This window comes from Lepisma saccharinum (genome assembly GCF_977018435.1).
Source record: "Lepisma saccharinum chromosome 12 unlocalized genomic scaffold, izLepSacc3.1 SUPER_12_unloc_1, whole genome shotgun sequence".
NCBI classification, from domain to species: Eukaryota; Metazoa; Arthropoda; class Insecta; order Zygentoma; family Lepismatidae; genus Lepisma; species Lepisma saccharinum.
Genome location: NW_028142891.1, coordinates 15,203,352 through 15,219,255, shown reverse-complemented (window position 1 = coordinate 15,219,255; position 15,904 = coordinate 15,203,352). Strand labels below are relative to the sequence as shown.

The 15,904-nt window shown below is 38.1% G+C and overlaps 1 protein-coding gene across 4 annotated transcripts in view; it reads left to right on the top strand.

The window, feature by feature from the left end:
* Positions 1 to 6,010: 6,010 nt before the first annotated feature.
* Positions 6,011 to 15,904, top strand: part of LOC145982146 (uncharacterized) — a 48,180-nt gene continuing 38,286 nt past the window's right edge. For 2 of the 4 annotated variants that reach the window (XM_083115714.1, XM_083115712.1), the window contains exons 1-2: positions 6,420 to 6,549; positions 15,220 to 15,419. In XM_083115714.1, the coding sequence (XP_082971840.1) occupies positions 6,500 to 6,549; positions 15,220 to 15,419 (250 nt within the window). In that variant the 5' untranslated portion in view covers positions 6,420 to 6,499. Of the gene's footprint in view, positions 6,117 to 6,176; positions 6,286 to 6,419; positions 6,550 to 15,219; positions 15,420 to 15,904 lie in introns of those variants that run through there. The other 2 variants (XM_083115713.1, XM_083115715.1) reach the window with 2 other exon arrangements.

The window sequence follows — 15,904 nt, the reverse complement described above, 5'->3', positions numbered from 1 at the left end:
GCTCCTCTGGCACCGGCTCTGGAGCTAAACTTCAATTGCCCAAGGGTCGTGGGCGTCAAAACCCGTTTTGGCTCAGTATTAAAAATAATAATAATAATGTCCAAGGCAAGAAAATATGAAAAATGAGGAGTACTGACTAGTAAAAAAGTATACGTAACCCAACCCCCCTTTAAAAAACCATGGGCACGCCACTGATTATGGACCAAAGTAACGGGAACAATTCAACTAACGGATAGACCACCCCTGAGACCCCGACACCGACAATCAGCAACACAGTCGCTCTACACGACGTAGAGCTTGGTGCTTATTCAATCCTCTGGACTATTCAAATAGTAGGTGTTCCGCAAATTAACAATTCATTCGAGTTTCCTTTAAATTTCTTACAGCAGCACCATTGAACAGCTGTGATAATTCTGTGTTCAGAAAATAATATATTTGTAAATTAAATGATACTATTAAAATAAAGAACGTGTCTAAATGTGAGCAAAAAAAAGGAGACATTTTCGCGTCACGACTGGTCCAAAAATAGTCGGGACATGAGTTAAAAAGGATGAACTGTCCTGATTAATCGGGACATCTGGTATGGTAGCCTTGCATCGACTCGTATTACTCAACATTGCAAACATCTGGAGCCTGCAGGCCTCCCCGATGGCGCAGTGATACCGTCGTCGCCTTGTAATCAAGGGGTCCCGAGTTCGATAGCCGGTGGAGGCACATAGTGGTTCGGTTCCCACTTTAAACTGAAGATCCAGTCCCGATTAGCCTTACCAGGGGTGCCCATACCCCCCAAAGGCATATGACGCACTCCCCCCGAAAAGTAGAACATTCTCCTTGCCCCCCCCCTTTACGCCGAATTATTTACTCAAATTATTTTGGTCAGACAAAATTTGTGGAACAATATAATAGACATATTTAAGCAATATATGTTTAGTTTAGGTCCTTTGGGCTTTCATGTTTGTTCACATGAAACGCTCACTGCCATTGTTAGTGTACTGAACCTTATTCCTAACTGTTTGTCTGCTTGACTAACCTTGTATTAATGAGAATAGCATCCCCCCCCCCTTTCAAAACCGATTCTAAAGGCATCAACCCCCTCGCCGCGATCACCGGCAGGTAGGTAGAAAAACTGTACACAATGACAAGTCAATGAAACGAAACGATCCCCCCATTTTTGTGTGAAGGTATATACCTAGAATTGATATAATATCTTGTCCCCCCTCCAAAAAAAAAAATTCCCATGACGCAGGCTCTGTGTGCACCCGTGAGCCTTACTGTGCATAAAGTGGACTTAAAACACTATATCAATCAACCAACCAGGCGCGTGCCCAGGATTTTCGTAAGAGGGGGGGGGGGTTATGAATCTAACACATTTTCCAGTTCACAGGTCAAATTTCTTGTAATAAATTAGATAATTAATATACTTGGATTTTACCCCCAATGAACGCAATCAATGTCTTTGCTATGGATGCTTCATGTTTTTATTGCATCATATAAAAGCACCTGCTTGAATATTTCCAAATTATTAATATTTTATATTTAATTTCTCAAATATATTTTTTAAACAAAAAGTATGTGCACTCAACATTGTAACAACATTAAAGAGATTAAGACTACTTGATGTCTTAAAGACAGTAATAAATAAGGTATCACAGTTCAACAATTTAAATTCTGAAATTTAGGCATCGAGGTTTCTGTGCGAGTTCTGACAGTATGTCGTCACAAGTAACTTTTATATCACGGTGAATGTTCAGAGCAGCTAACCCATTTAAAATCTTTCTTCGCAAATGGTATTTCGAAGATAGGTCTTCAAGTGCCTCAAAGTTGAGAATGATTTCTCATTTGATGTTGTTGTTACCGGGATCGTACATAATATGAGCAAACGTGTGTTTACCCAGGGAAATATTACTTCACTGCACATATCAATTGCTTCAAGAGCATTTACTAGACGTCTTTGCATTGCTGTAAGATGACGATACCACAGTTTCATTTCAGTGTGAGCGTCGTCGCCTTGTAATCAAGGTGTCCCGGGTTCAATACCCGGTGGAGGCTAATAGTGGTTCGGATCTCACTTTAAACTTTAGGCCCAGTCCCGATTAGCCTTACTGTGCATAAAGTGGATTTAAAACATCAATTCAATCAACATTGTACTTGTTGTGGAGATGGTTTTGCTAAATATTGTGTACATTTTTGGCATTGTATTATTATATTATTGGTCAAAACATTTGTTTGACAGTCGACAAACAAATACGAACCGCTTCAGTAATTAACATTTTCTACTACAGTGTCATTAATGTGTCATATTCATTTTCATATTAGGTCTATGGAGAGGAATTTTGTATAATGTTAACGTTATGGAACTGCGAAACCAACTGTTGAAGGGGCCACTCCCCCTTTCCGCTCCGAAGCCCAGTACCGCACCACAGGATCTGTCACTGAGCCCGACAAAATCTTGCCAGACAGTGCTCGAAATGCAAATTCGTAGCCGAAAAGGGAGGGGATGTTTGATCGATTTTGGAAATACGAGGGGTACATCCTTGTATGGATCAACATGGAGACAATACAGTAGGTGGAGGATGCTCAATGTGAAAATTATTCTAATTGGGGGTATGATTTGTGAAACTTTCTTAACTGGAGGCAGCATCCCCTACTTCGACCACTGATGCCAGAAAAGATGCTTTCAGAAAATTAATTTATTACTGCACACGTATATTACTTATTGTATTTGTTGCGTTTGTACAAGAGAAATATTCAGAAGATTTGTAAGGAATATTTACAGTTAATAGGATGCCTATCTAGTCTATCCCGTGTCGTAATACAAACTTTATCCCTTTCCTACAAAATAATAAAACTGTCCATGCCAACCGTGATTTTATAATGTTGTTGCATACATATACACTAGCGACATTAGTGCCACTGCTCCGACGCCAGGGTTTCAAATACCTTGGTGGATCTATAAGATAGGTAATATCGTTTTTCGAGGGTTCGTGAACAAAACAAAAAGTAAATGATTTTAAAGTCCATTTTATATTCAGATACGTTAATCGGGACTGGTCTTAAAGTTTAAATCGGGATACGTACCACTGTGCAATGCACCTTCACAGGGGATCAAACCCAGGACCTCTTTGATTACACCACCATCGGTGTGGACCCTGAAATCATTGAGGAAACTTGTTCATCATAATGTTCTCTCGCCCTGCGAAAGTTTATTGGTGATATAGGGTGACATCCTACGCACGTCTTCCAGACATACACACGCGGGCACACCCCTCCCCTGCACACACACGATTGTATGCTTACAGCACATGCTGTGCCCTCCCAGAAAAACAATTCTAAATCCGCCTATGGATATATCTATCAAATAATGAACGTCACTTACCTCGACAGTTCCTCGACATAATTTTGCAACAAGGTTTGCAATATCTTCTGTTATGCCTTCTTGTTGAATATCAAGAGTCTGAAAGTTCGCACGTTTCACTCTCGCAATTCGGATGGAATTCCTCTGAACTTAAATCGACCTTTTCTGACGTTCTATTTGTGGAAGGTGAAGCTTCAACTTCCATTTTTTGTTTCTTTTTGAAATAATCTAATAATGTATTTCTCCTCTTTTTTCTATCCATCTTTAGTTCCACCTCAAAAATCTATTACACATGCAGAAACGTAACACACAACACGACCACTTCGACTTGCTACCTTGCAGACTGCAACTCGCTACAACCCCAGTGAACACCAGGACTTGGGAGAAAGATACCGGGCGGTCGAATGTCTGAACCATGCATCCAGCTTGGTCCAGCTCAAATTACGTCACCAGTGTTGACAGCAACCAGTAGTGTCAGTGTCAGTAGTGTTGGCAACTGCTAAATTATTTACGCACAAATTCAAGCGAGATCTTTCACACATGTTACAAGAAAATTCAATAAACTGAAGGCTGGAAATTGGTTGCGAAAAAAATATCTAATTTGTAAAGAGCACAAGAGTAAAACGTATAATATTTTGGCATATTAATTGCTTTTATTTTGTTTATGAAACTGACTGGGCCAGTTGCGCTATATAACGCATCCCTCCCTTCCTCCCGGCATGCTATTGTACAAAACATCGATTGCCTACTTCGTAAAACCATGCCTCACTACTGCCTGCAACAATTATTATTATTATTATAATTATTGATATTTTGAAATAAATATACATCCAGGTGCGAAATAAGATTTTGACTTACTTTGCTACTAATTGTAGTGATTCAAATCTCACAGAACTTTGGTCTGCTGGTATAAATGGTATAAGAAGGGGAAAGAAAGAAAAGGGAAGTTAGCAGCACTGTCGTAACAGGAAAGGGAGGGTCATTCTCCTAAGAGGGTCATCGTGGGTGAAAGAAAGGGGAGGAGGGATTCCTTCAGTTCGCATTCCAAGGGTTACGGCTCTTTTCTTGACCATACTGAGAAGGAAGTTCTCCTTCCTTTTCAGTGACTAAGGAATGAATGAATGCTTGTGCATTGCTGTAACTCAACTCCAATATTATCAAAAGTAATTGAAGGAGCAAATACATCTCTCATTATCAAATGTAAACATTTTACAATATTGGCAATTTATGAAATAAAATGTATTTCTGCTTTGAATTTTTTTAAATGACGAAACCAATGGGGGGGGTTTTAACCCCCACCAACCCCCCCCCCTGGGCACGTCACTGCAACCAACCAATCTGGATCCTACCCATGTCCACAACAAAACCATTCATTTATGCAAGGACGAAATCGAAATTCTTACAAAATCTGAAATATCGTTAATGTTATTCTCGTAAGTTTTTTCAGGCTACCAACATTATAATATTTCATTGTTCGAGGGAATGGCATGGCTCCTCAACATTGGTTTGGGATTGTACGGTAAGTTCAAATTTCGTATTCATCATTGTTTGATGTTCCTTATTTCTACGCCTTTCAGTACAAGCCTGTATATCTATTTCTATTTACGTCAGTTTTCTACGTCGCTTTTCTACCACTTTTGGCTAATCGCTACGATGAGCATATAGCACCGTGCCATGAAGCACATTTAGGAGATGTAAGGGTAGGGCTCCACACATACTCGATCTGGGGTGTAAGGGGGTGCTCCTTCCACGTAGTACACCCTGGACTGCAGACTAACGAGGCTCTGGCGACTGGCCCCATGGCTAGTATAATTCTGTGTCGTCCTGTTTTTTGTCCTTATTTGTGCTGTGCCCTTTTTAGCCTCAGCTTTTGACGAAGGTAAGGAAATTTTAGTGTTCAGACGCGCTTTTATTTTTGTTATGATAAGGGCCTGGACCCCGTATAGTGTGACGGGTGCAATATGGCCTCAGTGCTGACGCTCCCAAAATATTTTAATTCAAATTCAAAACATTCTCTATGTCTGCATTTTTGGAGCTGATGTGATCAGCACCACGCTCCGGCCGCCTTAATCCCCCAGGGTTGCCCCTAGATCCTGATCACTCACTAATAAGGAATTGTATTGTATTATTATTATTACTATTGTCTTTTGTATTTCTAGTTACACTTTTTTGTGTGTGTGCAACTAATTCCTATGTATTTTTTCTTTTCTTCATTTTATTATTATTATTATTATTATTATTATTATTATTTTACTTTTAGCTTACTGCTCCATAAGTTTATATCATCTCATATGTATTATCATATTGACAAGGGTTAGGTGGCAGAGCAGCCCTTGGCTGAACCTCGCCCGCTGAATAAAGAAAATTTATTATTATTATTATTATTTATTATTATTATTATTGATTTGAGGCAGATTCCCCAGAGCTGCTTTATGCGGGGACAAGGCTGGGAAAATTCCGACCTTAGATCATCCACTCCGGGAATCGAATCTAAGTCTCCCGCGAGGCAGTCAGATGCCCAGACAAGGGTATGTTGTAAGAGCCCTCGAGGCCAAAAACATCCGCTCTAATAAATACGATTTTATTGTTATTATTATTTTCTTATATTAAGGGGGAAATTACGCGAAAAAGGGAAATTCTGTCATTGTGGCAACACTGTTTCAGCGCCGGGAGAAAGCTTTGTTTGTTCGCAAACCATCTTCCGGCAGGCGCTGTTCAGGTGCACTTGTTGATTTGTGTGCAGCATGGTGGGAAATACAAAGTAAGCCACACGACCTTTGAATTTGTTTACGTTGCATAATACTGATAGTCGTTGATCAAAACAATGTATTCGCTTGTTAATGCATTTGTGTCGAAGGGAATTAAGTGTGCAGTGCTGATCAAATTATAACGACTGAAAATTTTGCATGCAAATGGGAAATATTCGCTACGTGTGTTGTGAATGCCAGTGTGCCTGGATTTTGTATATTTTGATTATGATGTGCCATTTTTGAGAAATGTACTATATTATTGTGGGAAAGAGGTTTGGTTTAAGTTTATGAGCATGTAACACTAATCAGATGACGTTCATGAAAAAGTTCATTTCCCTTTTTAAGTACGTTGGTAGCGTGTGGTAGACAGATTGAATGTGCAAACGGGAACTGCATGAAAATTCGCAAAGGGGCGTTGTCCTTGAGTCGACAAGTTACATGCACGTAAGGAGTGTGAAGTTTGCTTGAGATTTAGTGCCTATATTTTAATAAATACTTTTTTTGTACGTACAAAGTTGTGCTAAGCACCTGTTCAATTATTTTTCGTTTGTACGAGATGAAAATGTAATGTTATTACGGGCAACTTTCTATGGGAAAGGGTTAATAATTTTTTTAGGAGTCAGCCGGGGGAGGGGCTGTTTATGTGTGATGAGTGACAATGGGTTAGCGGGAGCGGGGTGTTTCGGGAAACTTTTTTTCGCAAGAGGAAATAAAATAAAGCACTGATGACCGACCGTGCATCCTCGATTTTTTCGACTCTTTTTGTCTCGTTCTACAGATTTCGATGTTTTAAGATGCCTTAACAACATGCGGAAACTAGAAATAACCGAGATATTTAGCCCCGAAATGTGACCACGGCACTTTCAATTTCTCTCATCCCGGACCGTTTTCACAAGCAAATTACGTTACACACACAGGAAAGAAACAAACCATGCATTTTTTTTAAAAAAAAAAATCGTAAAATTAATTTATGTACATGCCTTGAAAATGTGCAGTTCCCGCTCACTTGTTTACCTCTACGAAAGCGCGCGACAGGTGCATCTTTAGTATATATTTGATCTGTGGCTGCACCTGTATGATAAGGGCAACGCGCCACAGGTGGGTGCTGACATCAGGAATCATAACGCATAAAATCGCTAATTACTCGCTTATAACGCATCTCCGCAAGCTAAAAACAAGGACAAACGTTCATACGAAACAATCTTCCCAACCCAATGAAAATTTTCAACTTTCTCGCGGGTGTACAGAATGTCACCAGCATGTAGACACAACAAATTTTTTGCAAAAGTGGTCAGGCCATTGATAAAAATGTAATAGGAGAGATAATTACAATAATAATTAGGACGGTTCTAATTGTTATTATGCGGTAATAAATATTACAAAATAGGAATATACCCATTTTATTCTAAATTATTTATATAATTGAGAAGGATCGGCTACTCAAATATACTGAAATTTTATAGTTATTGTATTTTTGTTGTTAAGTTTTGTTCAACAAAAGGCTTTTAAGGTTAGGAGGAAGTTTTCCTCATAAAGTTTGTAATGTGTGACCACTTACTTTTGTTGTTAAGTTTTACAAGTTTTGTTCAAGAAAAGGCTTTTAAGGTTAGGAGGAAGTTTTCCTCATAAAGTTTGTAATGTGTGACCACTTACTTATAACTGATTTTTTTGAATTTTAAAATCGTGGAGCAATTTATTTTTTGGATTAAATAGTAGAGAAATAATAATGTAACCTTGTTCTTGTGTTTTTCCACTCAGTCTTTTCGATATAGTGCATCTTTACTTTGTTTGCTTTCTTCTTTGTATTTTTTATTTTATTTTAAAACACTTTTGATGGTGCTAGTGACCATGGGCATCAAGAGAGGGCATTAACAATGGTTACACCATTGTCTAAGTGTGAATTATTATACAGAACTGTTTTCTCTGATTTATTCAAAATGTTGGGCTGAATTTACATAACTAATTACAGCACAAACTTGTGCAGGGGGGAGGGGGGGGCAGAGTTGTTTGTTTAGTCAGAGTGATCCCCTATGTGAAAGCTAAGAGAACCATAGTTGGGTGTGGTTTCTCCGGTACCCGTCAGACCTTGAAAATCTTTGTGCAAAGAGCACAGCAGCATCCTGAGGAGTGTCCGCACTGCATTGTTAATTTATAAAATTCCATTCTTTTTTCTCTTAAACATGATCAATCATCAAACAATTTTCATGTTTATTTCAATTCTGTCAAAATAAACTCAAACAGGGTATCCATTGCATTCTAGACTATGCCTGTCTCATGTTACAGTTGCAAGCAGACCTTAAAGTTGAAATATAAATGGAATAAACTACATTATAATACCATCAACAAAATGAGTTTTAACCTCTGTGCATTTCTAATGGTGAATGAAAACACTAACTGGGTGTCTACCAGTCTGTAAAACATGGAAATGTGAGCCGTGATTCAGTCCCAAAATTTTCAAAGGTTATACTCCCAGTTTTGTGAAACTTTAAGAGAAGACCATGTTTCATTAGCTTTTAATTACTTTTCCATTAAATATATGGATGAAATTAGTTACCTTCTACAAGAAATCCATGATGATATACCCATAATTAGCATAAATGAGGCATATTTCAATAGAAAAAGCATTTTAGAAATATGAAATGCATAATTAAATGATTGCTTTTAAAAGTAAAGGCTACAGTAGTATTTTATAGGTTACCGTATAGCATGTTATTGTATTTTCTTGATGATATTGCTTTTGTGCATAATCAGTTTGTACACTTTTAATAACTTTAATAGCACTGCTAAGAACAATAAAAATGAATCGCTTGGACAAAATGCTTTCAAGACCGCAGTACTTACATTGAGCATTGCTGTCTCCTTCTGTATCTGTTTCGACATGTCTACTCGAAAACACTACTCTTGTCATATGTCACCACACTTGTAACAAGAACGTTTTGCACAAACTTCGGAATTTCGGTCATTTTCAGGAAGGTGGTTTTGCAGCCATATCTTCAGACATTTCTGAGACTTAAACTGATCAAGTGGTGGGCCTTCTTAACTTTATCTTCCTGATTACGTGAAACCAGAAATATTTGACCGTAATAAGCTCACTGGAGTAACAGCCAAATTACATAGATAAATATAAACAAAACAAAAGTGGAAGGTACACACATTGTATCACAAGGTATACGCTAATATAATAAGTAAATTTAACCATGGTATATACTGCCATATACTCTCGACTACAGCCTTGAATGTCACAGTGTCGACCAGTCTGGAAATCATGGAGAAGTCTGGGAATTTATTTTTTTGGAAAGGTCAGGGAAATTTGCTCTATTTCTGGAAAAATCAATGTTTTGTAATAATATCCCATGGTGTAACAGCCCATGAGGGCCAGTGTCTACCTACCGACTGGTGACCTCAAGATCATTCAACCAGTTAGGGGGTGACATGTGGTCAGCACAACGAACCCCAGTCGTTGTAGGTTTTCTATGACTGGGTTCTGCTACTAATTTGTAGCTCCCCAATTTCCGATTCCATACATGTAAGCTGAAATCTCCGGAAAAGTTGTTGCGCCTGCGCATGTCCCATGGCTGGAGCTTGCACACGACCACGATGCAGGACCGATGTTTTGTAGAAGTGCAGTAAAAGTAGGTTTTGAACTAAAATAACTTCTAATTTGTTGAGTTTGATATACTAAGTATTACCAGTGGTTAAGACATTTTATGTTAAATAGATGTGGGAAGTAGGGTCATGTTTTGAACACTTTATCATGTAGAAATCTACTACAATAAGTTGTAGTTGGTATTTGTCACTTTCTTGCTAAATTTTACTATAATTATGTATTGTTTATGCTATAAATGTTATGATTTTGTGTAAGAAAAGAATTATTTGTTATCCATTAGTTAATCTGTAGCAAGAATTATGTACAGCTCACCTTCTGATGCCACTATCCAACACTCAATTTCTGTTTTCCTCTTTCTTATTACTTTTGACATGTGAGGTGAATATTCTAATAGCTCTGCTAAGTGGAATTCTAAGCTGGGTGCTTAGCTAAACTATAGTGATCTCCTTAACCCCATGTTAGGTATGCACTCCTACACATAGGCATGTGATTTTTACACCTGTCCCCCAACACTGTAATTATTTTTAAGGTTTGAATTATACTACCCATGCATTCTGAATGCTTTTTCTATGTCTTTCTTCTAAGATCAGCTGCAGTTTTCTGCTGCACTTAATAAGTGACATAATATTGTAAATATTAATATCACTTGCATTTTTGCGAGAAAGTTGTCCCCCATGTGCCTAACAACTGAACCAGTGCCATGTTCACTTTCATCACTAATGCATAGCTACGTGTCCTCTCCTTCCTCACTAACCCACTTCCATGTAACATCTGAATCTGCTGTGTGCTCTGTCTTTCTAACTTTGATATTTTTCTTGTTAAGTTTGTAGTCCCCCAAGCATATTATGTGGCTTCAGAGTTGGCGGGAACTCACTCGAGGCCTCACAGAAGACCATTCCCGCACAGAATAAAAATAAAGTATTTAGCCTCATTGGCAAATACAATATGAAAAATACTTGAAAGAAGATCATGTGCAAAGGTACATGACTATGGGGTATGATGTAACATGGAGCCATGGCAAATAACAAGATGTTGATGGCAGAGTCATTCCACGCCAAATCAACACAGATATGTGCAATTTTCAACCCGACCATCTTCGATTTTCATGAAATTTGGGGAGTTGAAACTATCTATGGAACTTAGTAACTGTGAAAAGTTTGAGTCCCACGTGCCTTGTAATTATCAAATTATTCAAGGTCAAAGTTCGCAGATATGGCCCTTTCTGAGCCCGTTTATCTATACTAAATGTGCTGTAACTCGGCCCCTAATTGGCATAGGAAGCTCAAATGAAGTTTATTGTACAGGAAATTGAATAAGCTTTCCAATGATATGCAACAAGCCAACATTTGGATAAAAATAAAATGTTGTCATGTGACCTTGACCTTGAATATTTCAAAACACATCATCGCCAAAAATCATGAAAAAATATATTTGGCACACCATACTATACTCTAAAACATGAAAAAATCAAGCTGGGAGTGTCATGAGATCACGAGATACAAAATAATATGTGTGGCTATGTGACTGATAAAGGCCTCATTACAATGTACTAGGGTGAGTCAAAGGTCCCTAAACACTCCCTATAAAATGTAAAGGCTATAATTATAATTATTATTCATGTTAGAAAGATGTTAGGCCCAGGGGAAACCATAGTTGTGTGTCAAGCAGAGATCTGGCGTATTGTTGGCCGCCATATTGAAATCAACTCTTAACATTTTCAATGGAAAGGGGGTGATGTGATATGTTAAATCAGGCTAGAATTTCACGAGAAATGCAGCCAAAAATGGCTTCCAATAATATGGCGGCCCTCTGCTTGACACACACAGCTATGGTTCCCCCTGGGCCTAACATCTTTCTGTAATAAATAATTAACATAACTCCTTTACATTTTATAGGGGGTGTTAAGGGACCTTTGACTAGGGTGACCAGACGTCCTCTTTTATCCGGACATGTACTCCTTTTTAGGCGTCTGTCTGGCATCCGGGTGGATTTTTTAGAAATTGCTAAATGTCCTCCTTTTTTGGAAAGAGTATAGAATTGACCATAGCATGTGCTGCATTGACAATCCTTCGATACATAACGATCATGATTTAAGGCATAGCCTATGACTTGGGACACGTTAGTATTCGAACAATGTTCACCTAGCATCTGGGAACTGAACACAATCACTTTCCCGACTGAGTCATTAGTAGGGAGCGGATTTATAGGCACTAAAAACCTCGACAGTCAAATAGGCACCAAAATGATGAAAAAAGGCACTGAAAAGGCACCCTAAAATAAAATAAAAACGACATTAAAATAGGCACTGAATGTGAACTTATTTCAATGTTCTTCTTACAATGAACAGTTATACAGTGTTAGCACTTCAGTTTATATATAAAAGTGCGCTAACGGTTAACAAACCGTTTTCCTTTTGATCGAAATTCACATTTGCGGGGAATTGTCAGTTAAAGTAATTCTCGTAAAAAAGAGCTTGTGCTAACGACTGTGGGAATTTGAACAAATGATGAAAAAAACAATTTGTACCATTATAACAAAAAAAAATTAATTAAAACAATGTTACAACTGAGACCCTCAAATCTGGCGAATACCAGATTTCAGTCAGTACAACATCAACAAAGTCTTACATCTTTCAATGTTTGGAAAGTCAAAGACACGTAAAGAAAGCTGAAGTATGCAAAAATTGCAGAATATAAATTTTTTGACGCCATTAAGCAAAATAGGCATTTATAGGCACTATAAAAATGTTTTTTCGGGCTAGAAACAATATGAAACGAACTTTTAACCCTCTGTTTTACTACAAAGGCATAAAAATGGTAAATAGGCAAAATTCCGTGCCCAAGTCATTAGTATTATTCTAACTCATTGCTTCGCCTTCTGAGACAGCTGGAACGCATATAGTCTGTGCAGTTCCTTTTCGATTGATTGATTTGGTTTATTTTACTTCGCTTTTCTGTCACTTCTGGCTAATCGCAAAGATGGGTATGGGCGATGATATGATGATTTTGATGAAGAGATACTCAGAAAGAAAACCCTTGACCAGGCTGGGATCCGAATCCGGGATCGCTGGCTTTGTGGAGCGGTGCGCTAACCACTCCGCCACGGGGGTCGGTCAGTTCCTCTTCGAGTTATACATCCGCGATACAGAAACGCGTGGTGAGAATTTTGATTGTTAAGTAATATTTACTTTCATGAAATAACGAAGCAAAAGTGTAAATTCAACAATGATCTTGTAAGAAAATATCCAGCTTTCAAAGGATAGTATGGAAGAAACGAATATGAGGTAAAGTGTATGGTAGCTGTCACTTTCCCCTGCTGTTGAAAGAGTGCTAGGAATGTTCATGCCATTAAAATCATATTTCTCTACCCAATCTAAATTACCTAAAATTTTAATTTGGTTTTTGGAAATATGTTAAAGTGAATCTTACTTGTTACATTGGTATTAACTTGTGGGGAGATTTCATTCTAATATCCAAGAATTAGGAAAGGAGTAATACTCTGTGCTTCAAATTGTAGATATTCTTTGTCGTTTCTTAAATAACAGATTAGGAGATTGCTTTCTTTGCTTGAAGGTAAGAGGAAATTATTGAAAGACATCACCTGAAAAATATCTGAGAGTAATGTTGGTAAGATTTTTTTATATCGATTAAATTATGAGTAATGGCAAATGTGTTGCAATTTTTCCGACATCCTCTTTTTCATGACTTTGTCCTCCTTTTTCGCCATGTTCTGTCCTCTTTTTTGAAGGTGTCTGGTGTCTGGTCACCCTACCTTTGACCCACCCTACTACAGTCACTGACACTTCTGAGTTGTAATGATCTCATTTACTTTCAATGGAATCGTTACAATCCAGAAGTGTACGTGACTGTACATTGTAATGAGGCCTTTACGAGTCACATAGCTACACATATTATTTTGTATCTTCTGATCCAATTGCAGTCCCAGCTTGATTTTTCATATGTTTTAGAGTAGAGTATAGTATGGTGTGTCAAATATATTTTTTTTCACAATTTTTGGCAATGACATATTTTGAGATATTCAAGGTCAAGGTCACATGACAACATTTTATTTTTATCCAAATATTGGCTTGTTGCATATCATTGGAAAGCTTATTCAATTTCCTGTGCAATAAACTTTATTTGAGCTTCCTAGGCCAAATTGGGGCGGAGTTACAACACATTTAATATAGCTAAACGGGCTCAGGAAGGGCAATTTCTACGAACTTTGACCTTGAATAATGTGAAAATTACAAGATGCATGGGACTCAAACTTTTCCCAGTTACTAAGTTCCAAGGATAGTTTTAACTCCCCAGGTTTCATGAAAATCGGCATATTTTACACTCCTTTCCAAACACGTACATTGCATTGATAATTTTGCTGACAATACATGTTACTGTATAACCTGTCCCAGCTAACTGTAGAGCAGGGCCGCGCATATCGGCAGAGGAGGAAGAGGAAAATCAAGTAATGAAAGTGCAGAGTTGCCAACCGTACGGTCCTGACCATACATGTACGGACTTACGGTCCAGACCTTAGTCCGTTCTCTAAATACACAGCTTGTCAAAATTTGCTCTTGCAGTTTTATCCCAAATATTTCCCTAAGAAATTCTTAAATCAATCGTACGGACCTGGAGACAAAAATACGGTTCGTTGGCCATGTACATTCGGTATTATCCTTTTCAAAAGTTTGCAACGCTGCATTGGAAATCGGGTAACTCCTGTTGCCCACTACACAATCCTGTTTCTCTCACTGTTCATTGGGGAGGCCATCTCGCGACGCTACTTGCACAGAGACTTGTTCTCGTTCGCCTGGTCTACAGTTAGCTGGTACGGAGTTTAGCTAGTGCTGAGAGAAGTTTTTCCAAGCTTAAATTTATAAAAAAATTACTTGAAATCAACTACGTCACATTGAGAAGAGAATTTCCTTGTCTCTAGATTACGGGGAGCTCATTGAAAACTTTGCATCACAGCAGACAAGGAAAGTTGAATTTTGGAAGACAAACTAATAGATAATGCAAATATAGTCAGTTGGAAGTGTAAATGGATGTCATAAATGATACTAGTTTCACAGTTCACAAAATATATAATTGTTTAGTGAACTGCTTTCAGAATGAGCAAGAGTTTATCCAGAATCTTGACGGGTGCATGTCCCATGAAGGTTAAATAATAAAATTTGCCATAAAATATTAATAGATTATTCCCTGCAAGGAAGTATAGGGGTGGGGGATAAATGACAGATCTCAATTTTAAAATTAATCTGAACAATTTTCATTGTAGGCCCCACCCACCAGCCTTGCGTAGCTTAGAAGAGCAACAGAACAACACAGCTGAGAATACAAAGCCCCCCACGTGCGGGCTAGTTTACAATCTTGCAATGAATATCAACAGGGGACATTGGTATCCCACGCATCTTAACATATGTTGAAATACATAAATTTTCAGAATGACTTTGTCAGGGTTATGAAATAGTATATACCCTGAAAATGCCTTCTTTTTAATTTTTACAGTGACCTTGGATATTCAAGACTAGGCAACTTGTTCAAACAAAAGGATGTCTCTTGTGTGATTGATGCCGCCCAGTTAACCATGCAGAGGGAATTCGAGAAGCCTCTAACTTTGAAGTCATGCAACGATGGCTGTGGTAAAAATAATTGTAGCAGTCATAAGAATAAGTTTTCTCAGAATACAGAAAGTGTCAATTCCAAAGGTAGGCATCATTTTTATGTTAGTTTTAAGATTTGTTGCATCAAGTCTTCAGTAATTTATAACCACTGATTTAGTTATTTGATTATGGTCAATTCTCTTTGTTTTTATATTTTATTTACTTATGTTGAATTCTTGCCAATATTATTATTGTAGTTGTAATTAATTCTCCATCTGTGTACTACAAGGGTTGGATAAAAAGTAATGGCAACACTGCTGTCTCGTGAAAGGGGTGAGTCACAGCGCCACAAGCGTTTCGTGGCTGATAAAGGAATGTCAGACGAGGAAGTATAGTGAGTGGGAGCGATTGTGTGTTTTTCAGTAAAAAAACAGCAGTGCTCTGAAGCAGAGGACGAGAGTGCAAGCGCCCTAACAATATGTTTAGGCAAGAAGAACAACGTCTCTCAGGCAGACGGTCAACGCAGCCTACTTCTGTACCTTCTTGCAACACCACCTTCGTCTCGCATTAAGAAGGAAGCGATGGCACGG